Raw genomic sequence first — 26407 nt, forward strand, 5'->3', positions numbered from 1 at the left:
CTGTTTTAGTCAACTCTTAGTAATTTAGTTTCAAAGTATGTTTTCACCCACATTCAGTTGTATTTCATAACGTTACACCCAGCTTACATCGCAGTGATCAGTACTTCTATAATTCCTTCCTTTCATTGAGGATGTATAGTTTTTAATGGTATTAATTATATTAAGCAGGAATAAGAACAATTTGTTAAAAGCGTCGAAATCATTCATTTCTGAATGTATTTCAACAAGTCATGCTTGCAATAATGTTCATCAAAAGGCATTCAGCTATGTAGGATTTCGAAGAGGGAGTGTCAGGCCCATATATGAATCTCGATGGATTCTAACTAATTTGATGTTACAGAAACATTTTGTGAAAAATAAGGTCGTTGTTAGGTCATTTGTCGATGTTCCCGAGAATCGAAGTATAAGCTATGCCAATTTGGAGCTATCCGTTTCGAGGCTATATAATGATTGTAACTCTTCTTTATTCCCTTTTTATACTTTATACGAACCTAATGAATCTCTATATCTACGCTTAATAGATTCCTTCTCAGAAAACCAGTTAACATTCGTTCTTTTGCAGTCAGAATTCGAAGAAGAGGCGAGAATTATCTTTGAATATCTACAAAGAGTTATATGTCTAGATCCCGTCTACTCTCGTTCTTACAGGATTACCGAAAGCATATCTGCTTGTCTATTTGAATGTTGTAAAATATTGACAGAAAAAAATCATCTTGATTTGAGAAAGTCTATTCATGCATACATCAATTCTCTTTTATTTATCTCATACGATCGCTCCTTTTCTGCTGTTTATTGGCAGCAGGGATCACAGTTTCAACAGTTTTTAGGTCTCTTGAAAGACTCTGCAGCTTCTGCTAACCAGCCCCATCCACGCCTTTTTAAAAGCATTGAATTATTCTTTTACTCTATATTCCGGACTTATGCGCTACATAAGGGGTTCATTCCTTTAGCTAATAGAATCGACCAGTACTTACCAAAAAACATGCGAATAAAACAAGGTGAGTTAGCAATGGCAGAGATTTCCAGAATGCGGTCTTCTAAGCCTTTGCTTTCTGTTTCACTTGAGCATTTTTCAGAGTCTCTTTTACTTTCTGCTCTCTACAGCGGGAATAATCGAGCTCTCAATGAGTGGCAGACTAGAGCTTTGAAAGAAGGAAAGGAAGTAGATGTTAATATACTTAATATACTTTTAAAAAGGGAGCCTAAAACGTCAAATCTGGAAGATACATTTTCGTTATTCATGCTTTCTATAAAAAAAGTTACCGATACTAGTTCGCTTCTTGAGGCTAAAGCAACCCTGTTATGGAAGTTACTCCAAGATAATAAGTTACATGAATTTCATGTCGTTCTCTCTACTGTTCCAAACTTCCAGTCGTTACTTGAAAAACGAAATTATGGGATTTTGTTTCCCATTCTAGAATACATTATTTCCACAAAAGATTTTGACCTTTTTCAAAAGCTTGACCATTCCCTTTTTAATTATGGACGGGTTATATCAGAAGAGTTGTACATAAAATTGTTGAAATGCTATGGCCAGATGCCGGAAGACGTGAAATTCTACAGACTTTTCAGAGCGTTTCTGGAGAAAAACCCTGTATTAAATGAAAGTCAAAAGCGTTATCTTAATAGCATCTTACTAGAGAGTTGCCATTCCCAGCGTTCCTGGGTACTTTACCAGGAATATCCGGATACTTTGAGGCCGAGCAATCTAATATTGTTTTTTTGCTATTGTTTTAGGAAGAAAGGGTATAAATGGATTGAAAAATATTTAATTAATACTGAGTACCCCAAAGATGACTTAAAAAATAGCGTGATCACGAACCCAAATGCTTCAAAAACGCTTTTCAAAGCTATGTGTTCCAAATATAATTCAAGCCGAGCGATAGATTTTCTGAAAATGTGTTTTGCCGATGGACCGTACCTTTCAACATTATTACAGGAAATTCTACATCATGCTCAACTTGAGAAGAATCACGATAACGTGCACTGGTTAAAGTCTCAAAAAGTCCTCAATTATCCAGAGGAAGGGAAACATGAAGCATGTTTTATTACATAGATACCTTACAAAACTTTTTGGTCAAGTGCGAATTGTCATTCTCGTGAAAACTAGTTTTTTTTTTTTTTTTTAATATTATTAATTATCTTTTACAAGTATTCTACATTTTAACTTTGTGCACCGAGATATCATTCAGGCATAACTTAGATATGCTACCTACTCCGTTTACCTAGAAGGAAATGTATTAAGTCATTATAAAAGTTCACATTTCTTCGATTCAAACTGTCAAAATTTTAGAATTCATAGACTGAACTCATTGAAGACTCGGTTGGAACCTATGGAGGATTTTATACCAAACTACCAAATATTCATCTCTACCAATTTACCTCTGTAACATCAGTTTTTGGCATTTAAAATACGTTATGAGGCTCTTATGTACAATATTATACACCTAGCTATTCAAATATTAATTGAAGATGAAAAACATACTTGCTTCCCAATACGCTAGTATTTTAGGTACACGTATTGTTCTAGTACCCGGACATGAAGACAATCATGATTTGAAGATTATTTTAGAGAAAGATGTGGATCCAAAAACTTTTGTAAAAAGATGCTGGCGTCATAAACTACCAATGTATGTTTCGAATACGTAAAAGAACTGTTTAACCTTGCAGCATTGTGAAAAATCGAAGTCTCTATTGCTCAAAAGAATTTCCTTTTGATAAAAAGAAATCTTTTCTAGACGCTTTGCAGGAAAAGTATGGAAGTCCCTCACCATTATTGTCGTCACTAGATTTGGACAATGGGAAGCAGATTGAATTTTGCGGCTTCCAAGACATAAAACGTCTGCAAGCAGACTTTCAAAGACTGAAAATAGTTATTTTAGAAAACTCGCAAATATCTTCGGTTGATGATGGTGTTCAAATTGGGTCCATTTTACCAGGTATAGAAAATTCTACCTAATCCTTAACTAATCCAATATAGAGATACAGAAACTTGATCTATCTAGTAATTTATTCAGTTCTATGAACGATGTTTTACTACTGTGCAGTCAGCTTTCGAAACTAAGTGAATTGATTTTGGAGTACGATGCTAGCAAATTTCCAGGAAACTAATCGATATAGTAAGAATAAATATTTATCTTTGAGTGATTTAACTCATACTTTCACCATTCGCCAAGTATCGCGTCTATTTTTAAGGGATTGTAACATTGAGTCGAAAGAACTTAGTCGGATACAAAACATATTCCCCTTTCTTAAGGAATTTCACCTGGATTACAATGAGATTAAACTAAAGCAAAGCACTTGTTTTAAATCTATTGAAGTCATTAGTCTGTCAAATAACAATGAGTTATTGGCAGCTGATCTTTCGTATTCTTCCGTGTTTGAAAGGTAATACAAGTTATCAATGGAGCTCTACTAACAGTACAGAACAAAATGGCTGAACATTTCTTTCTGCAATATTTCTGACTTAAAAGTTTTACCCTTAGAGAAGATGCAAGACTTATCTTTTCTTGATATTTCGGGAAACGACATTAGCTCATGGGATCAAATAAACCTTTTACAGAAATTGAAGAATCTAAGAGAGCTTCGCGTTTCTCTATCAAAGCTTCATGATAAGACTGATGAGAGTAGGATGTTTGTAATTGCTCGTCTTCCCACTCTAATGAAACTTAATGATGTTTTTATAAGCAAAAATGAACGTGAGGATTCTGAAATTTATTTTTCATCTTTTATACGTAAATACATTTCACAAAAGGAGATTTCTTCTGCTGGCGTATTGGATAAATTAGAGCCTGTTTGGCGACACATCTGGAAAAGACATGGATTGTCAGAGCCTGAATTTTATCAACACAGAACAATCGAAAAAAAACCAGGGATAATCAAAGACAATATAACGCAGCCTGTCCGCGTGACATATAATGAAGGACGAGAGTCTCTTTACTTTCAGTTCCATCAAAATTGGACGGTTTTATCGGTTAAAGCACTGATCGCGTCTCAGTTAAATTTGCGTGTTCACGAAACCGAATATCGGTTTAAGGGCCAACAAAATGAACAGTTTCAGGCAAGCGACTATAGTCACGACGAAAAGCAGCTATTTGAATTACTGTTCACAATTACGGAAGTCGAGGTAAAAGAGTCTAAAAAGACTGTCTCAGCAACTAATGAATGAACACGGAAAGAAAACATAAATTATATTAGATAATTTAAAGGACCTGTTTTAGTAACTCTGTTTATACATTCTACTAAGCTTAAAAATGATAAAAACAAACAGAAATAAGCATATTTTCATAAGCATTAAATATAGTTAAACCAGCCAGACCACGATAATAGAGAAAAAATAACAAACTAAACAATAAAATAAGACAAATCAGGCTGCAAATAGACAACTTGGTAGCTTTCCTTTCATCTTTTATTCCAAAGAAGAACCGGAAACATCAATGAGCAGGACAAAGAGATTAAGAGTATTTCATTCGCATGCGCATTGTTGTACCTCAAGTCAACCTATAAGTTAAAACAGCAGTTGCATTACTAAGCAACTTTTACAGATAAAAGTTCCTTAGTAAAAAAGAAACATATGTATTAAGTAAATAACCCAAAATAACCCAAAATTAAGTTTAATACCCAGTAGATTCCAGAACTTCAAATAGAGGAGATAACTCCGGACCAAGACCCAAACCAACAGTTTCATAATCGTTATCAAAATAAGAGCCGTCAGTTCGATCGTCTTCTAAAGTGCTTTGAAAGTCCGAATGTAATTGTCGATATGTAATTTTCTTTGCCTTCTTTTTAAGCGCACGACGAGCTTTACGAGAATGCTTTGGCTTTGCAGCAATCGAACTAACATTGTTAAGGGTGGCAGAACGTTGCTTATGTCTGCGCTTTTCGCGTGACTTAATAGCCAAAGTACACCATTCATCTCGAATAAGTTCGTCCTTACGAGCCATTGATTTAATATATTGATTTCGTCTAAAAGTACCGATAGGGATTTTCTCCCAGCGGTTTAGAAGATGATCCTCTTGGCTAGTTACAGATTCCTCGGGTTTCGTATCATTATTAGTCGTAGCAGCTTGTAGAAGCGATGTATCAAGGATATCATCCAAAGATGGTTCTTCAGTATTCGATGCCTTATTTGAAGATTGCGTAGGAATAGTGGTCTCCACATCACCTTTTTTAGATGCGTTAAACTTATCTTCATAAAGAGAGTGGGAATGCTTTCCGTCAATAAAGCCAACCAAATGGTTTGGTTCTCTATCCCAAGTACCTAAAACAGGAGGTTTAGGTTGAGAAAAGTTCAATTTCGGATCTAGCGCAAACGAGGGAACGCTGTTTGATTCAAGCATGATAGCAGGGGACGAGTCAGCGAAGCTAGCGAGAACAGGTCCATCACTACTAGGATTCTCAGAATGAACGGAAGTCTCTATGGGGGAAGTAGGCTTAGATTGCGAGAGTTCCAATCCCGCATCTACAGGATTAGGAAAGGAAGAAATCTTGGATAAGGGGGAGGCGGAGAAAGCAGGAGCCAGAGGGTCGAGCATTGCAGAAGAATTAAAAGGGGTTTCTTGCAAAGAAACAGACCTGCCAAGCTTGGGTTCACGCAGTTGAGGTACTTCCTCATCCGTAGTGTCGCCATCATCTTCTTGAGGACGACTTGTAGAAAAGGAATGACGACGGTATGCTTGGCTACGGGAATTCCGATTTACTGGATCCAACTCATCAGAAGAATCATCGAAAAAACATTCCCACCCAATGAGATCAACATCATCGTGTTCATCATCGTTCAAATTTTCAACGCTCGAGTCAGAACTTAAAAGACCAAGAAGAAATTCATCATCTGAACGTTCATCCAAGTTATCATGATCAGGAATATATGCCTGGTTGTGATGAATGTTGAAAGATGCCATATCAATGTCGAGATTATCGACCCAGGATGCACTGACCAGGTCTTCTTCAGCAACTTCGTCTTCATCCTCCGAAGTTACAAAGCTTTCGGCAGTATCTGATACAATAGTATCTTTCTCTGCGTAAGTTCCAGATTCTTTCCTAGAGCTGCTCATGAGGGACGCCGACTTTCGACGTTCCGTTAACAAATCTTTTTTGTATAAGAACTTCAAATCTTCTAAGCTCATGGGTTGTTCAGTAAGCGCATTGGACTCTTCACGGCTCGTTACACCATTGTTCTTTATGAGTTGAGGTTCGGTTTTGCTTGGCTCAAACTTTTCAGAGAAAATTTTCGTTAATGTATTACTTTCAGGACCATCGTTAGTTTTCCAATCTATTTTTCCACCATCTAATTGATCCTTAGAGTCCTTCGTAATTGCATGTAAGCCACTGTCGCCATCCAAAAAATTCTTTTCATTCAACTCCGATCCAAACTTGACTCCACCGTTAATGCCGTCCAAAACTGCAAATTGATTTTCGTCAAGTGTAATGGTGTCATTAAGTCCAAGTCCACTATCAAATTCACCATCCTTACCCATGAATGGTGTCGCCAAACTATCGAAGTTCAATGAGAATTCCAATTCTCCTGGGAATTCATCCTCTTCATCCTCTCCTTCACTTCCATCATAATTTTCGTTTATACCAAAGTCATATATCCTACTATTTGCCAATTCCATTTTTAATCATGCACGCATACAATTTGGCTCTGGTTGAGTTGCATGAGCTCACTTTTGCACGGTAACCCTAATAGGTCGGTCATGCGCATTCATTGTTTCTCCCGTTGCTACCTCCAAGGACCCTACCCTGGAAATATTCTTATAGTGATATTTTATTTGACTCGAGGAATTTTTTTTTTTTCTTTTATTGATTTCTCTAATTGTATCTTAAACAATTTTTACAGTTTTCTTAAAATTATCTGTTCACGGACCTAATCGGCTTTACCGCGATCGTTTCGGTAGTTGCGATCGCTCTGTCTCTTCAAGATGAAATAAAAGTCTCTTTCTTTTATTTGTTATAACAGAAAAAATTACATTGTTACAGTTAGTTTCTCTCTATGTCTTTGTCTATATCTACTGCGAGAAATGTAAAGCAAGTGTTCCTTATATTATCTACCATGGTAGAAGCACATATAATTACTCTTGGAACCAAAGAAAGGAGGTTAATACGCATCAAAGAATATTATACTTATTTAATTTCTTATATCACTGATATCGTAAATGCGGTTCCTCTACTCAGCATCATCATCATCATCATCATCGTTTAGTGTCAAGCTTCAAAGTCATAAGAAATATCCTCTGTCATCGTTTATTCAGATACAGTCTTCCCTTAAGTCATCACTGTTTCAAGACACTTCGGCAGATTCTCTTTTCTTCAAAACTAAATCAGTGCCTGTCATACGCTTATAGATATTACGGACATCGCGAGCCATCGTTTCAAAGTGCGAAGTAGCGTCAACACTTTTAGTAATGTAGCATTGGTCCTTTGTACCATCTTCCATCGGCTCGTATAACTCTTGAACTCGAGAAAATGACTCAACTACAGGTCCCAATAATTTCAAGCCTGGTGCAATTTCAGATAAAGGATTAGCAGTCTCTACAATCGTAGAAATAATTGCCAAATAGTATCCCTTGGGGCATACATTATGCACAGATGATATGCATGCGATATAAATATCATGCTTTCTCTTGACCTGGTTTTGGGGAATGATAATCTGCACGGAATCCAAATTGTCCGTATTGGGAATCGGGTGATCTAGAATACAAATGGCACGTACCAATCTGCCAATACTGCGTACTTTTTCTCTGAAATAAGATGGATCACCAACAACCTGCTTTGCCTTGGCTACTTGTTCTCCACTGCGAACACCAACGGCTACACCGTTCCCATCATACTCAATCGCATCTACTGGTTGACCAAGCATGTATGTTCCACCATAAATTGCACTCAAACGAGCAAATCCTTGAGGAAGTTCTCCAAGACCATACATGGGATAAATGTAAGGAGATTTACCAAACTTGGCCATTGAAGAAGCGTACAATAAAATACGGTCCCGCGTTTCACGGGCAGGTTTCTTAATGTACGACTCGTCTAAATAAAGCGCCATGGCGTGTCCAATAAAATCTTGAGTCCCTGATTGAAGACCAAACTTTTTATAGACTGTCTCCATGGAATCGCGATCCAAATTAATGTCTTTATGAGTGCTAGGATCCTCTTCACGGTAATTGCTAACCCATTCCAAAAACTTTTTCGCTCGGCGCTTCTCAAATAAACTCATCAAAGGGCTTTTCAACGCTTCCATTTCATTCCCTGGTACTTTTGCGATTCTTCCATCCCGATACACATAACTACCAGAGATTTGCTTAAACTCAATATAGCGTGTCACATCCGTATAGACCAGAATGTTGGTCAAATCTCCATTGGCCATCAAGAATTTGGGAACTAAATCTACACACCAATCTCGATCACGACCAAGGCTTTCTGGGCGTTCCTCGCCTTGTCGAAACATCCCATATAGCTGGGTCAAGTTTAAGCTAGCGGAATCTCTATATATTGTTTGTTAGTTTCCTTAACTCCCTTCTCAACCAAAGTCTGGACTAATGTATCTACATACGCTCCGTAGTAGTCATTTCTGTCGATATGCAAGACTTTCTTCCCATCAATACTGAGCAAACCGCTCAAAATACATTCAGTGAGTCCAGTTCCTAGCACGATTACGTCGTATTCCTCTTCCATTGTATTTTGTTGTTGATAAGCACTTAGATGCATTGAAAACATCTGCCTGTTTATGAGTGTTACTTCACTTCATATTGTTACTCATGTGCTAAACAAACGCTCAATTCCTACAACTATGTAAATACCACTTTTGTAGAGACTATTCTAATAATTTCATAACCAGATTCTTAAGTTCACTTCTATATAGATGCAGAAATTGACTTTGGGCTGACATTAACAGAGTTCATGCGACAAACATTGTTAGGATCCGTACCCTTGTCAGAGAGAATATGATCGTCTCTGCTTACTTCTGTGCATGAAAATTACATTACTTTTTCTTTCTAATTAGTTTGTCGGTTTTTAACTTTTTAATTAAATATAATCTCCTTGTAGCTGTTTAGGTCCAGGACGAGTAAGTTCAATTCACTTCCAACTACCAAATAATTATCCCAAGTTGAAATTCAGTCATGGACAAGGTTGAATCGACAACAATACCGACTAACCACAAAGACTTAATTAATGATGTTTCGTACGGTAGGTGAAAGAGCTCTACTAATGAATTTTTATGCCTAACGACATGTAGATTTCTATGGTCGTAGGATGGCTTCTTGTTCCGCAGACCAAAGAGTAAAAGTTTACGATTTTGAAGAAGAACACGAAAATTGGAAAGTCTCATCTGAATGGAGAGCTGGAGATGCTAGTCTTATGAGAATTGAATGGGCTCATCCAGAATTTGGTCAAGTTTTAGCCGTCTGTAGTTTAGACAGAGGCGTTCGAGTATATCAGGAACAAAAGGGGGTGTCAAATAGGAAAACATGGGTTGAGGTTGCAAAATTAATGGATGCCAGAAGTGCGGTGATGGATATCAGTTTCTGTCCTATTCAGCATGGTTGTAAACTTGCTGCAATTTCGGCAGATGCTACTTTAAGGATCTATGAAGCTCTTGAGCCTGAAAATCTTTCTTCTTGGACTTTGATGGATGAGATTAAATTACTACCTTCCCCTCCTTCTCGTAATGAGCAATTTTCCTTTTGTGTAAGCTGGTGTCCGTCTCGTTGGCGCACCCAGTGCATTGCAGTTGGGTGTATGGACACTGCTTACTTATATACTCAAAATACCAGTGCAAAATGGAAGCAAATTGCTACCCTGCCCGGACATACTGATCTTGTCCGTGATATAGCATGGGCGCCTGCGATGGGTCGTCTTTACCATTTACTAGCTACCGCTAGCAAGGATGGAAACGTACGCATTTTTAAAGTTTCGATTCCTTTACAAACAAATCAAGCAACCTCTTTTGAATACGAGTCCGCCGCAGAAACAACTGAAGAACCCATAAAGGTAGAATTAATTGGTGAATACGACAATCACAAGTGCCAGGTTTGGAGGTGTCAGTTTAACGTTACCGGTACAATTTTAAGCACTTCTGGTGATGATGGTTGTGTTCGATTATGGAAAGCCTCATACGCTAATCTCTTCAAATGCATCTCGGTAGTTTCATTAGAAAGGTAAGTTTTTTTTTGTCATGGATGATGGAACAATAGCTTACGACATAAAACTAGGAAACCAGAACGTGCTGTTTAAGGCGAATTCTACCCTAAAAGTACAAAATGGATTGGTTCTTCTTCTTTCCAGCTTATGATACAGTTGCATAGACTTTTATATTACAATTTTTTGTTTTACTTAGAAACTTATTTCTTTTTATCTTATGGCTCTATTTCTGTAGTGAAGTTCGTATACGCGTCTCTAAAAACTCAGTGACATCTCTTCCAAAAGATTTGAAAATTCAGAACCGGAGAGAATGACTAGGAATACTTATGGAAACTGACTTTAAATTCTTGTTTTTATCTAACCATAATTGAGACGGAAAAGATCATTTAAAACAAAGTAGTTACCGCCATTATTCACAAGATGGAAAACTTGGCTGTAGCGTTGAGCCATTTGTTCCTCATCCAACTATAAACACGTTAGTTGCATTCATTTAATAATTCTATACTGTGTCTAACAAAGTTTTGAAACACGTATATAGACTCAATACTTCTCGTTCAACTTACCAAGAGTTCACCAGTAACCATAACAACAACGGAGCCGTTAGCACCTGTAGGTTGTGCATCCAAAGTAGAGATACGGTGTTGGACACGTTGGAAGGGAAGACTCTGTAAATTTTCGTTAGTTTTTATCGAGGAGGTGAATTTTCACTTACCATAAGTTTCTCAACAATATCCTTAGCACCCTGGAGTTGGGCACCCTCGAAGCTCAACATAGATTCATCACGCTTTATATACACCGTTAGTTACTTTCTTTATCGACACCAACCTAGATTGGTATCTCGCTTTAGGTCACTTACGTATAAAGATGAAAGTTGAGAACGATCAGTGTCGAAAGTTTGATAATAAAATTGGGTAAACTGAGTAGCCAAAGCGTTAAAGTCTGTTTTTCGTTAGTCTTTCACGTTTTCCTTTTACTCGTGTAACTTACCAGCCATATTGGTGATAGTGGTAAAAGAAAACTGCTGTTGGTGAAACCATCGTCGTGCACCCCCAAATAGCTAATAAGGGCCTCATCCAAGCTGCGCTATCATAAATAGAGATAATTTCAGAACTCCTTAAAACTATTTTTCAAAACAAAAAACCATGACATAGTTAACACAAAATAATTATGTATGGTAAAGCAAAACTGAAAGGAGTCGATGTATTTGATTTTCTGGTCTTACAGTTTTGAATCTTTATACATAACTGAGATACATAGAATTTACAATATTCAAAAGAATGATGGGATTCTTTACTTTGTATCGTACTATGGAGAAATTGTGCTCTCTCTGAACATATTGTATATACAATTAACTATTACTTAGTAAAAGGGTCATAGAAAATTTAAATAAAGCTTGTTAATTAATAGAACGTATGAATATAAAACGAATAAATCAAACTATAACGATAGAAATGCGATGAAGGAACGATAAAGATACAAACCTAGAAGACGTAAACAAAAATGCAAGAAAAGATCATATGGTCGAATGGAAAATGGGCATTAATAACTTTGAAATGATTTCTTTGATATTTAACCCTCGAATGTTTCACCAAAAACTGAATCAGCCACGGGGTCATCTTTATCAAACCCGTTTTTTTCATTACCAACGGAGTCTTTGGGCAGATCTGTTTCATTGAATTCATCAAGGTGAATACCTTCAAACCGATCTTCTAAGGACTTATTAGTACTATAAAAGTTAGAAAACTGCTCCACATCAAAAAATTCCCTGATATAAATCAACTTACAAAGTAAATCCTCGAAATCTATCCTGAATCGTATTTGAAAGAGGTGTAGAACCATTAACTGAATCATGGGAACCATTCAGGTTCATGTTGCGAACATTGGTGTTCGTAAATTCTTGATCAAAATTGGAAACGTCCAAATCACTTTCAACTTGAGGTTTAAATGGAGGAGATAGCTTTTTCTTCGCCAGCAGATTCCAATTAATGTCATCAAAAAATGGATGCGCTTTTAGTTCCTCCGCATCTGCCAATGCCCCCAGTCGGTGTTTGGGATTCCGATTCAGCAATCCACGGACGAAGCTACGTGCTTCTTGGGATAGGATACCTTTGGGAAACCGAACCTTCCCAAAAGCGATATTTCTGTACATTTGTTGCACATCCGGTGCATAAAAAGGACTCCAACCACAGCACATTTCGAAAACTAAAACACCGAGAGACCAAAAATCTACCTGCTTCGTATATCCTTTATCATCCAATAACACCTCCGGGGCCAAGTACTCCGTAGTTCCGCAAAAAGTATTTGTTGTGTCTTCAAACGAAAGATTTGCTTTCGATAATCCGAAATCACACAATGCAATATGTCCGCTTATATCTAAAAGAATATTTTCGGGTTTCAAGTCTCGATAAATTATGTCGTGTTTGTGAAGATGCTCTAAGGCTAAAACAAGTTCTGCTATATAGAACTTGGCTCTATCTTCGCGAAACCTCCCCTCATGCTGTAGATGCCAAAATAACTCACCTCCACTCATATAATCCGTAATTAAGTACAGGTCCGAAGCAGTTTGAAATGAAAACTTCAGTCCAACAATGAACGGCGATTCGTCAAGTGAAGTTCGAACCAATATATTCCTCTCCCCAATAGTATGTGTAACTTCCTTTTTTTTTACAATTAATTTTTTTGAGATCTTTTTCATAGCATATATTCGACCCGTGTCGGTTTTTTGAACAAGATAGACGTGGCCAAATGTTCCTAAATACTGGTTATTACTTTGATGTTCTCAAATTAAAGTCAACTCACCTTTCCCGATTAGTCGAAGAATCGTGAAATCATCGGGTCCATATCGTGTAACTTCTGACTGTTCAAATATGGTTTGAATATTGACCTCACCTTCGAAGGGTTGCGATAAGTCTAAAGGTTCCAATTTATACCACCCTTCATTTAAATACTCATTCATTGAAACCGGTGCAACTTTGACACTTCCTAGAAAGCAATCACCATTCAAACGGTCATAAACACTGATAGAAACGGTGGATTCTGGATTTATAACATCGAAGACAGTTTCAAAATCCCACCGAGGAGCTCGAGCTTCTGCCATTAACAGCTCAGATTGGACGAGAGAAGGAGACACTGGAAAGTTGTCATTCACGGTTCGAGTTTTGGAAGGGATGGAGATTCCCATCCCATTTTCGGCATCTTTCTTTGAAGAAGGAGTCACGACTTCAGTTTTATCATAATTAATGACTGCATATGGTTCAACATGCATACTGGAAATTAGTAGATTACGGGCCTGACGAAGACGTACTACCAAACGCCCCATAATTTGGTTAGAGGACATCGGTTCATTCGATTTTTGGGATGAATTACCCAATTGAGAATGGCTGGATGGAGGAGTTTTTAAAGAATCGACCTGAGGTTCAAGGGTTTTGATATTTTCGGTTTTAGTATCCTTAGACGGTATAACTCCATTTGAATTTTTTCTAGAGTTGGCGGGTCGTTCCTCTGCGTCTTCTGTTTTTTCCTAGAGCAACGAATTAGTATAATCCATGAAATACTAAGGCTACGGATAAGAATGCGGTATTGAATGAACCATGCCGGAACAGTAAGATGAAAGCATTGGTCCATTCTACATTAAAAACAAGCTTTCTTTTAGGGCTTTATTACACCATATTATCATCTAACTTACTATTTGTTTCACCTGAGTAGTAATCTCCTCATAGACGTTTTTCAAACGATCTGGTAAAAGAATGGGATCATAGTTAGTTGAAACATTTTGATTGTCATACTCAGTCATTCCTTTTGCCTCCGCTGTTTCAACAGATACGGAAGGGGTTGAAGAGAGAGAAATTTTAAATGAAGGGTCTGAAGATGGTGAGGAGTATTGCTTTTGACTGTCAGAATTGGATCTCTCTTGTAGTTTCTCAAAAATTTCAGTCATTATAAGAGAGCCTGAAGGACCTGCTTGTACAGAAGATCCTCAACAAGCGTGACAAAAAAACTGGTTTTTGCTAGTTGTTGGATGGAGGATGCGTGCAGTTGGCAAAACCCACTGTCAACCCCTTCAGATATTGTTTACCACTTAGTGAGTGAGAGGGAGCAGAAGTGATTTGCTTGAGTTGCCACGACTAAACACGCTGAAATAAATATCTATATTAACCTTTAAAAGCAATTGTTTTGCAAGTCTATATTGACCCTTAAAAAGAATTACCGGGGCTTAATTCGTACTTTAAAAAACTAAGCTTCAGCTAGTTAAACAACAAAATCTACAGCCTAAGTAATATTTCAACCTCAGTAGGAACGTAAAAATGATATATTCATAGATGAATTATATAATGCACCAACGAAAGCCACTAGGGCCCATTTGTTTATGTTACCTGTGTTACCTTGGTAAAAAGTAATAATCCTTGGTTTCTGGATTGTAAAACGATCAGTATTGAGAAGAAGAAGAGGAATATTTTCATTTCTCAATTGAATAAGTCAAACAATTTTGTCGTTCGTACTTCTACCGGTCTTTTAAGGACGTTGCGTTTCCTGACCATGTAGAAAACGGTACAGCAAATGACTGACTTGTATTGAAAAAATACATTGCTTTTTGTAAACAATACGAGTTTCGTAATCTGTTATAAGCTTTCTTTCTTTTCTTCAGCAATTGTCCGGTTCTCGCGTTGATTAAAGGAGAAAAATCTATATGATTAAATAGAAAAAAAGCAATAAGGAAGTGTCAATTTAAAGACAAAATGAACAAATATAACATATAGTTAATGAAAGATAGGTAAAACAGCAAAATAATTGGATCCTTTCTAAAGCTTAAGTGATGTTGTAGTAGGTTGCAATACATGTTTTCCCAGTAAAAGGAAGAAACAAGAACGAACGGATAGAAAAGTTGGATAAGGAAAGGGTCGAGAAACAGAAGAAGAATTATCTACAACGATGGCATGTGGACTGCGATTAGTTTTCTCGTTTGAGTTAATCACCAAACATAACGTTTATGCACATTTCACTGTGTTAATAATTTGTCTGTCTCTAGGGATATTATATCTTTCCATAGGCACAAAATTACATCTTTCAAAAAGCTTTAGAAGACTTGATACTCACAGATGGTTAACTAAAGCAGTCAAGTTGATTCAAGGTTTGACACCAATAATGATCTCCTTGAATGTTTGGAGTTACTCAAATAAAAAAAAAATAAAGAATAAAAGAATCCCAAAAGCGTACACTGCATCGTTTCGATAGACATGGAAATTGCAGGTTCTATTCACATTGTCCCATAATGAATACTTACTTTTAAACCGTCGAGGCATCATGATTTCTCATAATTTTTAAATGCCACTTCCATGATATTCTCTTGGTTATGATTCAAAAGTCGAAAACCAGAGGAATAAGAAGTACAAGCAAGTAAAATATACTTCATTGAAAATTTATTATATGTGTTACAAAAAATAAATTTGCTTTTATGTTTTTCTTTTTTATATAGATTTAAAAAAAAAAAAAATAATTAGAACAATTAGAATGATCTGCGACTGGACATACATATGCCACCTCTGAATAAGAACAGTATCAACACCGACGGTGGTGTATTCCAATATCACCACCAAGAAATTATCATCTCTTCACCAAAATTTGCAATGGCTGGAATTGGCAAGAAACGCGTATGTTATTTTGATATTTTGATTCTTTAATTATTAACTTTTATTTTTAAGGTGAAGAAAAGGACTCACTTGAAGGAAGATCCTGCTCGTGAGGCATCAGTTCCCAAATCGGTAAGTATGGACTTTAGCTTCAGAAAGAAAAGGAATGCTAACATTATATTAGATGGTTATTCGTGCTGGTGCATCGGAAATAGGAAAAAGCCTTTCTCTTCTTACTCGTGATCTTCGACACATGATGGAACCACATACAGCTGTGCGCTTAAGGGTAAGGATTTAAATCAATTAAAGATAGTTTTTTTAACTTTTTATAGGAACGTAAAGCAAATAAACTGAAGGATTACCTCACAATGACTGGCCCTTTAGGAGTATCTCATTTGTTGGTACTTTCTCGTTCCGATACCAATGCAAATTTACGAATTGTTCGCGCTCCAAGAGGTCCAGCTTTGCATTTTCGAATTCATGAGTACATGCTTAACAAAGATGTTCGAAATCTTCAAAAGACTCCAAAGTCTCCAAATGCAGAGTTTTTGACTCCTCCTCTTCTCGTAATGAATCATTTCAATACAAAATCGTCTAAGGAAACTCCCCATGAAGCTTTATTGACAACAACTTTCCAAAACATGTTTCCTCCCTTGTCGCTTCAGTCGACTAATGTAAATTCAGTAAAACGTGTGCTTCTACTCAACAAGCGTGACGATGGCTACATAGACCTTCGTCATTACTTAATTACTACCAAGCCTGTAGGAGTTTCTCGACCAATCAAACGCCTTTTAAAAGGTCAAACGCATCCCTCTGATCTCCCGGATTTAGGTGGTGTTCGTGATATTTCGGATTTTGTTTTGCACGGAGAAGGAATGTCCGGAGCACCTAGTGATTCTGAGGCCGAAGAAGATGCTACGGTTGAGGTCTCTCGGCCAGCCCCAACAAAAATTGAAGAAAAACTCCTTAGCGAATCTCAGTTGCTAAAACCCAAGCAGCAGGCGATTAAGTTAATTGAAATTGGTCCACGTTTGACTTTGGAGCTTACTAAGGTCACTGAAGAAGCCATTGGAGGTAAGGTCCTTTATCACAGTCATGTACACAAGTCTGAGGATGAAGTTCGTCAGCTTGACAAGTTTCATGAAGAAAATCGTTCTCTTAAAGAGAAGAGAAAGAGAGTACAAGAACAAAATGTTCAGCGTAAGTTGGACAAGAAGAAGAAAAAATCAAAGAAGAATAAACCTTCAAGTGAGCATTCCGGATCTGAAGCTAGTGAAGGTGAAAGCGAAGGAGAAGAGGAAGAGGAAAAGGAAGTTGCAGATGCTCACACTGCAGACGTGTAATAAAATAATTTTGGTCGTGGTACATGGTGAACTTAAAAAAATTGAAATTATCTGGGTTTTTATTTATAAGAATAGTCAGGACAAATAAATAAAAGGTTTTTTTTCTTGTTTTGAATGTAAAACAAACATGATACTTTGTTCTAAAAAAAATCGTAAAAAATAAATTATCTAAACATTATGATAAATTAATCTATATATACATGTCATGCGCATTATTGTCCTCAATAATCCAAAGACGGTTTATTCTGGCAAGCATTTCACTTACCTGAAACGGTACATTTGATAGAGTATTATGTTGTAGACGCGCATTTCTATAAAAGGTTTCTAATTCAGGCTCCAAAATTTCCGGTTTCCTCTTCCATGATTGAACGAAGAGTTCTATTAAACCATTCCACTTACTGGATTGCTGTTCAACAGCACAGGGCAAATGCAATTTAGTCTTTCTAACTTTATGAACAATATTATCAATATTTTCGTACCAGTCAGCATTACAATGCTGTTCAATTGAACTGAAGAGTTTAGACTGTGGACACACTTCTTGACAAAAAGGTGGAGGGTACTCTTGACTTTGTAAAATCCAACAAAGCTCTAACAAGAACTCTCGACTTAATTTTCCTAAAAAGTTTTGAAGATCTAAAACCAAGCGGTTATCAGTCTCTACTAATGCAAATTTTGCTATAGCAGACAGAAGATTATAGATTTTGCCAGCAATGACAGGATTTGAAGAAGAATACAATAAAGCAAAATTCTCTAATGCAGAAATGGATGTAGAAACCTCTTCACAAATCTTTATCTGGTGTTCATCATTTAAATAAACATAATGAAAACTGTTATACACATGTGTTAAACAATCAAGCAGCAAAGAAGAATAAAACGAGGCTACTAAAGACTTGACGTTTAAGTAATTCAACAAAAGATCATTCAAACAAAACTTCCGTAATGAGGACACTTCGAAATCCCAATGGTCGTTGACGTTTTGACTATAACTTCCCATAGCAAGAGTTAAGAGACTCATAATATCATTCTGCTTTTGCTCTAGTAGCGCAATATCTAAGTTTGCCTTTAAGAAACTGAATAAGGCGTTTCGAGAAGAGTCTGAGGATAAATTTTTTCGGGCATAGCTTCGTAATCGAAAAGCAGCGTACTCTAAACGCTCCGGTGGTTGAGGAAACCTTGCGGAATCCATAAAATAACGGAGTCCTGCCAAATTCCTTTCATTAGCAAACGGACTACAATACTGAAGAATGTCACCCACAACCCTTTGCGCGGATGAAATAAATATGGAATGGTCATCACCTGAAAAAACAAGACTTTCATAACTGCTTTGCATTGACGCTAACAGTGAACTTAAATATTGAAGGAAAAGTATTTGATGATATTGCTGACTTTCCATGTAGTTGCTTTTTACATCATCATAAATTTTTGCCATATTTCCAAGGACAGAAGAAATTAAACTTAATTGGACTGACTTGAATTGACGGAAAAAGGCCGCTTGATCGTCTAGTATTATTGGTAGGTTAAACAATAATGGGTTATTCTTATCTTTCTCCAAAAGAAGTAAGGTAAAAGGAGCTGCGTATGAATCATTTAAAGCGCCCAATGACTCAAACCAGACAGTCATGACTTTTTCACGTTGATCTGCTAAAAACGAAACGTTAGTTTCTATTAGGATAGAATAAAATTGACTACTCAATGACCGCTTCAATCGCGTATTCCGAATTCGTTCCCAAGATTCAGTACCAAAATCCACGTAATAACTCCAATCGTTGATTTTAGCTTCAACAGCAAAGCTAGCGCAAAGCGCCATACACTCCATTAAAGGAATCGATACAGGGCGAAATGACTTGTATTCGCTCTCATCGCTTCCTACTATAGTGGATATAGTCTGATATAGATAAGGTGATACATGTTTCCTTAAAAGTTTAGCCAGTTCACATATTCGCTCGAATTTTTCTTGCTCGATCATTAGTTCCGTATCATCAATATAATCATTTTCGAAATAAGCATCTTGGCTATCAGCAGATACGACGCTAGTCACCGTTTTTTCACGAGGTACCTGACAGACAGAATGATAAGTAAGTAGCTTTTTCAAAAAATAAGTGCATTCAAGTACTACTCTTGATGGCAAGCTGGAAGACTTCTGAAATATACACTGACTAGAGTGCAGTGTCAATAAGCAGTTAATTCTTCGAATATAGACAGAAGGACTAGGTATTAAAGCTTGAAGTGAGTAAAAAACTACCAATAGGAAGTCTTCCAATTGACCTTGAGAATAAGCAATAAGCTCAACCTCATCAAGACTTTGATCTGAGAGTACCAATGATAGGTATTCATCCAAAGTAACTTTTATTAATGAATCAAGCCAATACATACAAGCATCCAATTGAGCGTCAGATCCATACAGTAATATATATCGCATCAAATATTGCCAAGCCTTTAAACTGATTAATCGTGCTTTGAGATGGGAACCTTCGAATATGACATTGTCGCGTATTCTATTTATATTTGGCTTACAGTTCTCGGGGGCAACCCAAAACAATGATATCAATAAAGTATGTGTGTGCTCAAGAGACATATAGTCTTTCATGGAAAAAGGAATTTCTCTTCTGTATTGTCTGGCATGTAGTGGTTGGAGTCTTGAGACAATTCGACGTATTGTCGAAGTATTTTTGGAATCACATTTCAGTCTTTGGATTGAAACAATCACTGTTTTAAGAAAAATGACGAAGCATGTATCAAGCGCACTTATGTGCAAATCGGGAGATCTATCCAATGATTTAACAAAATCTGGAAATTGTGAAGCAACATCTTCGGATGATTCATAAGAAAGATCAGTAAATTTACGATGACTGAAGAAGTCAAAAATGGCAATTAAAATGCAAGATACATCAGACCAAAACCATTCAGATATCAAAAGATTAATTCGTAACAATAAAACTCGTAAGTATCGTTCTGTAATTTTAGGATCGACTCCTTTCTTCTGCCTCTCAAACGTACTTCGGCAAGTTTTGAGAACGAGAGGCCAGTAACTATGGCTGGTAGGGCTTCCGGCGACACCAAGGTCATTGAACTGGAACACTGGAGAGACTGTGATTAAAATGTACCATATCTTTTCCATCTCTAAAATTGATAAATCAGAGCCATCCAAACTCAAAAAATTATCAACTTGTTCCCATAAACATTCGTATTTTCCGGTACAAAGAATAAGAAGTTTGTTTAAGACTACCCATGTCTCCAACGAAATCACTGAAAACGGATCTGTCGATTCAGTTGAAGACCTAAGACAACGATAGCATTCCAGTAAATCAGACTGTCCAAAACTTAACAGTTTATTTATCAACTCTCTTGCTAAGCGAATAGAATTTCTAGATGAAGAACTAATTATCTCATATTGGGCGCAATAAACAAACTGAAACATTAAGAAAAGAATGTTTAGTTTAAGAAAAAACCGACTTTCTTTTAAAGAGATGATTGTCATGCATCGGTCGAAAAACTTGGCAAACATTTCCAGAAAAGATGAACTTTGCGTCGTAAGGCTCATTTGATCCGACAATTGTAAATTAAGCAAGTATCCAGAGCAAAATGAAAAGAGATTATACACATCGTTAGCATAATTACTATTAAATCCCGGGAGTAGATCCACTATTAGTTCAAAAGTTTCTTCTAACTGGCTGTTTGTCTTTGATACTTCGTCAGAAACGCTAAAATAACGAGAAAAAGCATATATGTCTCTTGTAGGATAACTCAAATCTCTTTTAATTATCTTTTCTAAGTATCCATTTCGAAGAAGACTACCCTCTGGTAAACTGACACCAAACTTGAAGGGAACCACATTGAAAGTAACAGGAAAAGAGCCAACCTTAAAAAAGTGTTCTATGTTTGGTGAACTATCAGATCCTTTGTAAGAAAAAATTAGCTGACCGTAGTCATCACGTAGGATTCGGTTTGCTTTCTGTTTCCTAGGTAATTTAGTAAACATAGATGGGACAGTTTTCTCGTTCTTTTTATTAGGAAGAGACATATAGCTTGATCTAGAATCGTTATTATTCTTCAAGGGGTTATGCACGCTCTTTGCCGAATCATTAGGATGATTAACAAAAAGCCCATCTAGAGAGTTCTGGAGGAAAGTATATGGCTGTTTTCTATTCTTTCCTCGAGCTTTTGAATAGGAAAATAAAGAAATAAACTTTTGTCTTTTATGTGAGTCCTCTTTTTTTCTTGCCGACGAATTTATCTTGGAATGGTTCACGGAAGATGTCTTATAATTGTCGACTTTATAGCTTCTATTTCGTAAAAGTTCACTACTTTGATTGACATTCCTTTTATCAATGACTTTCTGATCTGATGTGGAAGTTCCCTTAGTTAACAAATGTTCGCCCTGATTCCAAGCATCTATCACTTGTTCGACTTCCTTCTGGTCAGATACCGAATCAAACAGAAAATACTTATTTGAGCTTCTTTGTTCTAATTTCGACCGTCTCTTTGGAATTTTTGAAGCAGTACGAGAGAATATTCGTAAAAATTTTGGCGGAGGTTTCCCGGTCGTGTTATACGTATGTGCTGCTACTAAACCTAAATCAACATAACGGCGTTTATTTTTTCTCCTTCTTTTTCTGGGGGTATCATATAAGGTGTGAACAGAAGCACTCGGCCCTTCAAGCATTTCGTTTGGGGCTTGAGGGAAACTAGCAGAGCGGAATGTTTGGAGATTGGAAATACTTGCAATTGAAGAAGGCTCTTCTCCTTCACCTCCTTGATTGTTTTTTTGAATTTCCTTAGTGGGTGAGTCTACGAAAGCTGCCTTATTTATGTGAGTGACATTGGGAGATGACAAAGGGGGATTATCTTCATAATGCTCTTGATCATTTAAAGGTTTTCCATAAGATAAGCTTTTAGCTCTGTTTTGATTCAGCTTTCGTCTCACGATGCCTTTTTTTCTAACACCAATAGTATCTTGATTTCTTTTATGATGAAGTTTTAAACTTGGATTCCCTTGATCCAACATCCTTTTTCCCTGTATCGTTAAAAAAGAAGGAGGAAGAATTCCTTTTAGTCTTTTTTTGTAGGCATCGAGCGATGATGGTGTTTTGGTACTCGAACCTGTAGAAGAAAAAGAGGATGATGATTCTGCATCTTCTTCATCCTGGTCAGAAAAATGTGAAGGAGTTAAATCTAATTTATTAAAATCTTTAGTTTCACCTGTGATAGTGTCATTTGACTTTAAGTCCAGTGAACTATGATTATTTGAAGGTTCGTCATCGCTGTCGGATAAAATTATACCATGTCGCTTTCTCTTCTTATGAACTTTTGTTTCCAATTTTTTTTGGTCATCAATGGGTGATTCTTTCTTCTTTATGGCTCCCCTTACTATGACATTGACTGGCCTGTGAGCTACCGATCGTTGTTCAACTGTATGTTCAGGGCCATGCGGAACAGAAATTGGTGCTAAGCCCATCTTTTTAAATTCTAGTTTATGCCTCAGAAAATCGTAAGTGTAAGGCATCGTTTGTTCAGGGCGTCGAGGGCGAAACTCACGCCTTGAAGTAGAAGCTTTTGAGGAAGATGGTTCTTCAGTGCTTTGCATAGTTTGTACTTCATTTCCATTATCAACATCCCCGGTCTTCCTAAAAGAGTTATTTCTCGTAAGACTCTCGTTAACTGGATTTGGCAAAGAAGCAATAGAACTATTTGAAGATATTGAAAGACCATTTCCGGATTTGAGGTTATTTATGGAATTCCCAAATTCATGATTATTTTTGGAAATGCTGGTTTTCGTCTTTACGACAGAAACCGAAGACGAGATTGTACTTGACCATTCACTTCCTGAACCTTGAGAATCTGATACATGGTCAAGAAGTAAGAAATTACTCATACTAGTAACCCATTTGGAAAAAAAATAGTTTTACTCTATTAATACAAAAGGATAATAAAGCGCTGGAAATTATCCAGAGTAGGATATAGGTGGAATCTTCAGTAATGCTAGAACATTGACGGTGAAATTTCAAATTTGAAGTAACAAACGCAAGTAACATGTGTTGAAGAAAGAAATCGAGTAAAATATATTCATAGCCAGTTCCATGGTCTAATAAATGACATTTATCTAGTAAAAAAATTCCTAAAGATGCACCTGTGTCTTTCTGACTGGTACCACGAGTATTATATATTATGAAATGGGGTCCTCTATTGTTTGGTTTAATATAAGAGAGCGAAGCCAATTCAATAAAATAATATCGGATTCCTCTATTGGTTTTACAAGAAAAACAATAGAAATCATTTGTAAAAGTGATACTCGTTGAGAATTCTCTAGTTTTGGCAAATTGCTAGCAGCATTGCTAATTTTCTTCAGCTTGGGAATTACTACAAATGTTCGAAAAGCCCATAAGCAAAGAACTTTCACATCCACTTGTTCTGATTTCCTCAACCAGTAGCTCTTCATCGGCTCTTCGAATAACTGTGCGATTTCAGTTCTCTCAAACGTGATCGGTAAAAAGGTGGCTTCGATGTACGGGAGAGATTCCGAGTAGAACATCCTCCACTCTTCAATAAGTTCAATAATCCCATGCGATTGCTTTTTGATTCCATTCATCAAGGAAATATCCACCGTCAAGCTTACTCGGGCTGTTTCAATAAGATCATCAAAATCACGGATTGCTTCGCATGAACTTATACACCGCAGCAAAAGTAAATTCAGTTCCTCTACGATAATATGCTTTCTCCAATTCTGCTCATCGGTTTTTTTGATACGATGTTGAGGAAATAGAGGCCTCATGGCAAGGTTTAACTCTTTCCAGGCTAAAAGTACAGTAGGCGGGTTTTTTACACTTTTCTTGCATAAAATATACTGCTTATATTGTCGAATTAGAAAACTGGCTTTACTTCTTTTTGGGGTTATGGAATTAACCGATCCCTTTGAAAGGATTGATTCATTTGAGATGGTTCTTCTTTTTTTGGTAGTATATTTTGATTTCTCTGGATTGGAAGTGATGATACTATTTCGCTTTTGGAAATATATGTTGATTGAGAAACCGTCTGAGTATTCCAAGACAAAAGGACCTAAACGAAACCTTTGGATTTTTTTTACAAGTTTCATCTCTTTCAGTCTTTTTAATAAAAATAAAACAAAAATTGACTGGAATTCAAGAGTTTATGAAGGTAGTACACATTTGTTTTGTTATTCTGAGTTATGTTTTATGTGTTTTCTACGTAATCTGTATCTAAGCTAATATAGCTCGGCAAATTTAGAGTCTTCGCTACTATGAAGTATATTCATTCAAATATTCGGTATCATTTCGTTGTCGAAAATTAAACGAAATAAACTCTTGACAGAGGTTGAACAACACTAACTATCAATTGAATGGATTTTTCAGTTAATTTTATATGCTACTTTTCATTTTTTATCAAGGTCTTGGCATTCTCTGTCTTGAATTCATAAAACGCAGTGTTTCGTAGTTGTTTGGATTTCTCAAAACTGTTTACCGAAATGAATTAACGCTCGCAAAACCAATTCGATGCACACTGGTTGCATTCAAAATTCTCTTCTTTGAATCATCGTATCATATACGTCCTGTATAGCATCAAAGCATATAAAGATAGTAGCATGCCTAATTTGACATTCGAGTATACCAACGAAATTGATCCCCAGCACTCTTGCTCCAAAGAACTGACGGTTGAGGAAGACAAACAAGGCTTCTACGAGTCTTTGAAGCACGAAATTAGAGCATTACAGGAATACTCGAATGCATCCTTTACAGAAAAAATGAAGTTTGAAACGAAAGATGATGTTCCTGATGAGCAGCCTATCATGCTCTAAATGTGGATTAAACCACTCATTTATGATTAATTGACCAAGAGAATTCGCGACGTTACTGGTTTGTACTATTAAAGTTGATCTTACTTTAATTTAAGTAGGACAAAAAAATATAAAAATAAGATGTTTGATGTTGAACGAGAATCACTGGATGAATCTTTCTATTGAGATTGAGTTGACGAAGGTTGGGTCATTTACTTAAATAAAATCTTTTAGTTTCTGTAAACGTTTAGCACCTTCTTCTAAGGTTTCGTAAGTTTTGCAAAAAGAAAAACGAAGGTAATCTTGAGCCATGAAAGCATCTTCATCTGTATAAAACTCAGTAGGGGGGATGGTTGCGACACCAATTTCTTTGAGCATCCAAAAGCATAACTGGAAATCACGAGGACGCGACAGGATGTGTTCCGGGAAAGGATAGTTTTCAGGCATCTTTACCTTGGCAAAGTTGGCCATCACATAATAGCTACCATCAGGAATCGTGTAAGGAATGCCGAGTTGATCAAAAGCCTTTGCCAAAATAGAGAACCTCTTTTTGTATGTCGAGATGTATTCATCCCAGTAGCCTACCTTGTTAGCTTCCTCAAAAGCAATTGCCGTGGCCTCTTGTAAAGGACTATTGACGCAAAAACAGATCCGGGTATGGGCAGCTGCAGAGTGTTTAATGATGCTCTCGTCTCCGATGATCCAGCCAACTCTCCAGCCGGTGCATCCAAATGTTTTACCACCAGAGCCAACTGTGACAACATGGCGGAATAGTTCCGGACGAAGTGTAGCAAGACGGACAAAAGGGGTGTAAAAAAGACGATCATAAACTTCATCGGAGACGACAAGCAAATTGTGTTTGAGTACAATGTCGGCAATTTCATTTAGTTCTTCTTCGGAAAAGACTTTTCCAAGAGGATTATGGGGAGTATTAATGACGATCATCTTTGTCTTGTTAGTAATTGCAGCACGCAGCCTATTCATGTCAAGTTTCCATTCCTTGGCTGATACAGGGTGCTCAGCTCCTTCCTTGGGTGGAATCATGGGTACATATACAGGAACACCACCGTTCATTTGAACGTTGGATACATATTGGTCAAAAAATGGTTCCATCAAAATCACTTCATCTCCGGGATTCAAGTAGGCTGCAAAAACGCTGTAGAAGCCCTCATTTGCACCAGCGGTGACAACAATCTCCGTATCTGGGTTTAGCTTACGATTAAACAAGGGAGAATACGCTTTCGATAAAGCATTGCGAAGACTTATACGGCCACGGGTGTGCGAATATTGATTGCATGATACATCGTCAATACATTTCTTAGCAGCGTCTAAAACAAACTTGGGCGGACTGTAATTAAAGAATCCTTGACTCAAAGAAACTGGCGGCACTTTACATTCCGCTGTTGCCTGGTTAACCATAGTCCAAACGTCTGGACGACTCCCAGCAACCCGAAAAGATGGGAGTATGGTATTTGTCGTCATTGCGAGAATCTTTGTCGGTCGAAACACCT

The 26407-nt window shown here is 37.0% G+C and overlaps 12 protein-coding genes across 12 annotated transcripts; 5 read left to right on the forward strand and 7 right to left on the reverse strand.

The window, feature by feature from the left end:
* The first annotated feature begins 6 nt into the window (after nt 1–6).
* SOCG_04257 (uncharacterized protein) lies at nt 7–2210 on the forward strand. The gene has a single exon (XM_013165099.1). It carries the CDS (start codon nt 146–148, stop codon nt 2054–2056), a length of 1911 nt encoding a protein of 636 aa, XP_013020553.1. The 5' UTR covers nt 7–145; the 3' UTR covers nt 2057–2210.
* Nucleotides 2211–2472: 262 nt separating this feature from the next.
* On the forward strand, nt 2473–4168 carry SOCG_04256 (tubulin specific chaperone cofactor E; the record flags this gene model as incomplete). Its single annotated transcript, XM_013165098.1, has 5 exons — nt 2473–2630; nt 2671–2939; nt 2981–3080; nt 3121–3387; nt 3427–4168. The coding sequence occupies 5 exons, from the start codon at nt 2473–2475 to the stop codon at nt 4166–4168; spliced, it is 1536 nt and encodes a 511-aa protein (XP_013020552.1).
* Nucleotides 4161–6648, reverse strand: SOCG_04255 (TOR signaling pathway transcriptional corepressor Crf1). Its single transcript, XM_013165097.1, has one exon. The coding sequence runs from the start codon at nt 6612–6614 to the stop codon at nt 4614–4616; it is 2001 nt and encodes a 666-aa protein (XP_013020551.1). The 5' UTR covers nt 6615–6648; the 3' UTR covers nt 4161–4613.
* A 287-nt stretch (nt 6649–6935) lies between these two features.
* On the reverse strand, nt 6936–8686 carry SOCG_04254 (GDP dissociation inhibitor Gdi1). The gene is made up of 2 exons (XM_013165096.1): nt 8549–8686; nt 6936–8480 (listed from the first exon to the last, which is right to left on the reverse strand). The coding sequence occupies exons 1-2, from the start codon at nt 8668–8670 to the stop codon at nt 7280–7282; spliced, it is 1323 nt and encodes a 440-aa protein (XP_013020550.1). The 5' UTR covers nt 8671–8686; the 3' UTR covers nt 6936–7279.
* A 430-nt stretch (nt 8687–9116) lies between these two features.
* On the forward strand, nt 9117–10230 carry SOCG_04253 (nucleoporin Seh1; the record flags this gene model as incomplete). Its single annotated transcript, XM_013165095.1, has 3 exons — nt 9117–9183; nt 9233–10154; nt 10209–10230. 3 exons carry the CDS (start codon nt 9117–9119, stop codon nt 10228–10230), a joined length of 1011 nt encoding a protein of 336 aa, XP_013020549.1.
* Nucleotides 10231–10292: 62 nt separating this feature from the next.
* Nucleotides 10293–11328, reverse strand: SOCG_04252 (nuclear transport factor Nxt2). The gene is made up of 5 exons (XM_013165094.1): nt 11125–11328; nt 10994–11076; nt 10850–10921; nt 10701–10802; nt 10293–10602 (listed from the first exon to the last, which is right to left on the reverse strand). Exons 1-5 carry the CDS (start codon nt 11129–11131, stop codon nt 10495–10497), a joined length of 372 nt encoding a protein of 123 aa, XP_013020548.1. The 5' UTR covers nt 11132–11328; the 3' UTR covers nt 10293–10494.
* A 134-nt stretch (nt 11329–11462) lies between these two features.
* Nucleotides 11463–14074, reverse strand: SOCG_04251 (serine/threonine protein kinase Sck1; the record flags this gene model as incomplete). The annotated part of the gene is made up of 4 exons (XM_013165093.1): nt 11463–11863; nt 11922–12888; nt 12937–13657; nt 13823–14074. The coding sequence occupies 4 exons, from the start codon at nt 14072–14074 to the stop codon at nt 11707–11709; spliced, it is 2097 nt and encodes a 698-aa protein (XP_013020547.1). The 3' UTR covers nt 11463–11706.
* A 1601-nt stretch (nt 14075–15675) lies between these two features.
* SOCG_04250 (RNA-binding protein) lies at nt 15676–17234 on the forward strand. Its single transcript, XM_013165092.1, has 4 exons — nt 15676–15785; nt 15837–15896; nt 15949–16050; nt 16097–17234. The coding sequence occupies exons 1-4, from the start codon at nt 15762–15764 to the stop codon at nt 17105–17107; spliced, it is 1197 nt and encodes a 398-aa protein (XP_013020546.1). The 5' UTR covers nt 15676–15761; the 3' UTR covers nt 17108–17234.
* SOCG_04249 (DNA repair protein Mus7/Mms22) lies at nt 17211–23079 on the reverse strand. The gene has a single exon (XM_013165091.1). The coding sequence runs from the start codon at nt 22977–22979 to the stop codon at nt 17298–17300; it is 5682 nt and encodes a 1893-aa protein (XP_013020545.1). The 5' UTR covers nt 22980–23079; the 3' UTR covers nt 17211–17297.
* Nucleotides 23063–24281, reverse strand: SOCG_04248 (HbrB family protein). Its single transcript, XM_013165090.1, has one exon. The coding sequence runs from the start codon at nt 24195–24197 to the stop codon at nt 23271–23273; it is 927 nt and encodes a 308-aa protein (XP_013020544.1). The 5' UTR covers nt 24198–24281; the 3' UTR covers nt 23063–23270.
* Nucleotides 24282–24661: 380 nt separating this feature from the next.
* On the forward strand, nt 24662–25146 carry SOCG_04247 (EKC/KEOPS complex subunit). The gene has a single exon (XM_013165089.1). It carries the CDS (start codon nt 24705–24707, stop codon nt 24915–24917), a length of 213 nt encoding a protein of 70 aa, XP_013020543.1. The 5' UTR covers nt 24662–24704; the 3' UTR covers nt 24918–25146.
* On the reverse strand, nt 25113–26378 carry SOCG_04246 (aminotransferase class I and II; the record flags this gene model as incomplete). Its single annotated transcript, XM_013165088.1, has 1 exon — nt 25113–26378. One exon carries the CDS (start codon nt 26376–26378, stop codon nt 25113–25115), a length of 1266 nt encoding a protein of 421 aa, XP_013020542.1.
* Nucleotides 26379–26407: the final 29 nt, after the last annotated feature.

The sequence above is a fragment of the Schizosaccharomyces octosporus genome, assembly GCF_000150505.1.
Source record: "Schizosaccharomyces octosporus yFS286 unplaced genomic scaffold supercont6.3, whole genome shotgun sequence".
Taxonomy (NCBI): Eukaryota; Fungi; Ascomycota; class Schizosaccharomycetes; order Schizosaccharomycetales; family Schizosaccharomycetaceae; genus Schizosaccharomyces; species Schizosaccharomyces octosporus.

Bases quoted from the DNA above. Each gene is read 5' to 3' on its own strand.
- SOCG_04257 (XM_013165099.1), top strand. From the start codon at position 146: ATGGTATTAATTATATTAAGCAGGAATAAGAACAATTTGTTAAAAGCG.
- SOCG_04255 (XM_013165097.1), bottom strand. From the start codon at position 6,614: ATGGAATTGGCAAATAGTAGGATATATGACTTTGGTATAAACGAAAAT.
- SOCG_04254 (XM_013165096.1), bottom strand. From the start codon at position 8,670: ATGGAAGAGGAATACGACGTAATCGTGCTAGGAACTGGACTCACTGAA. The intron at 8,481-8,548 runs GTATGTAGATAC...AACAATATATAG, and splicing joins AGAAATGACTACTACGGAGC to AGATTCCGCTAGCTTAAACT.
- SOCG_04252 (XM_013165094.1), bottom strand. The intron at 10,922-10,993 runs GTAAGTGACCTA...GTGTATATAAAG, and splicing joins CTCAACTTTCATCTTTATAC to CGTGATGAATCTATGTTGAG. The intron at 10,603-10,700 runs GTAAGTTGAACG...ACGTGTTTATAG, and splicing joins TGGTTACTGGTGAACTCTTG to TTGGATGAGGAACAAATGGC.
- SOCG_04250 (XM_013165092.1), top strand. From the start codon at position 15,762: ATGGCTGGAATTGGCAAGAAACGC. The intron at 15,786-15,836 runs GTATGTTATTTT...TTTATTTTTAAG, and splicing joins CTGGAATTGGCAAGAAACGC to GTGAAGAAAAGGACTCACTT. The intron at 15,897-15,948 runs GTAAGTATGGAC...ACATTATATTAG, and splicing joins AGGCATCAGTTCCCAAATCG to ATGGTTATTCGTGCTGGTGC.
- SOCG_04249 (XM_013165091.1), bottom strand. From the start codon at position 22,979: ATGAGTAATTTCTTACTTCTTGACCATGTATCAGATTCTCAAGGTTCA.
- SOCG_04248 (XM_013165090.1), bottom strand. From the start codon at position 24,197: ATGAAACTTGTAAAAAAAATCCAAAGGTTTCGTTTAGGTCCTTTTGTC.
- SOCG_04247 (XM_013165089.1), top strand. From the start codon at position 24,705: ATGCCTAATTTGACATTCGAGTATACCAACGAAATTGATCCCCAGCAC.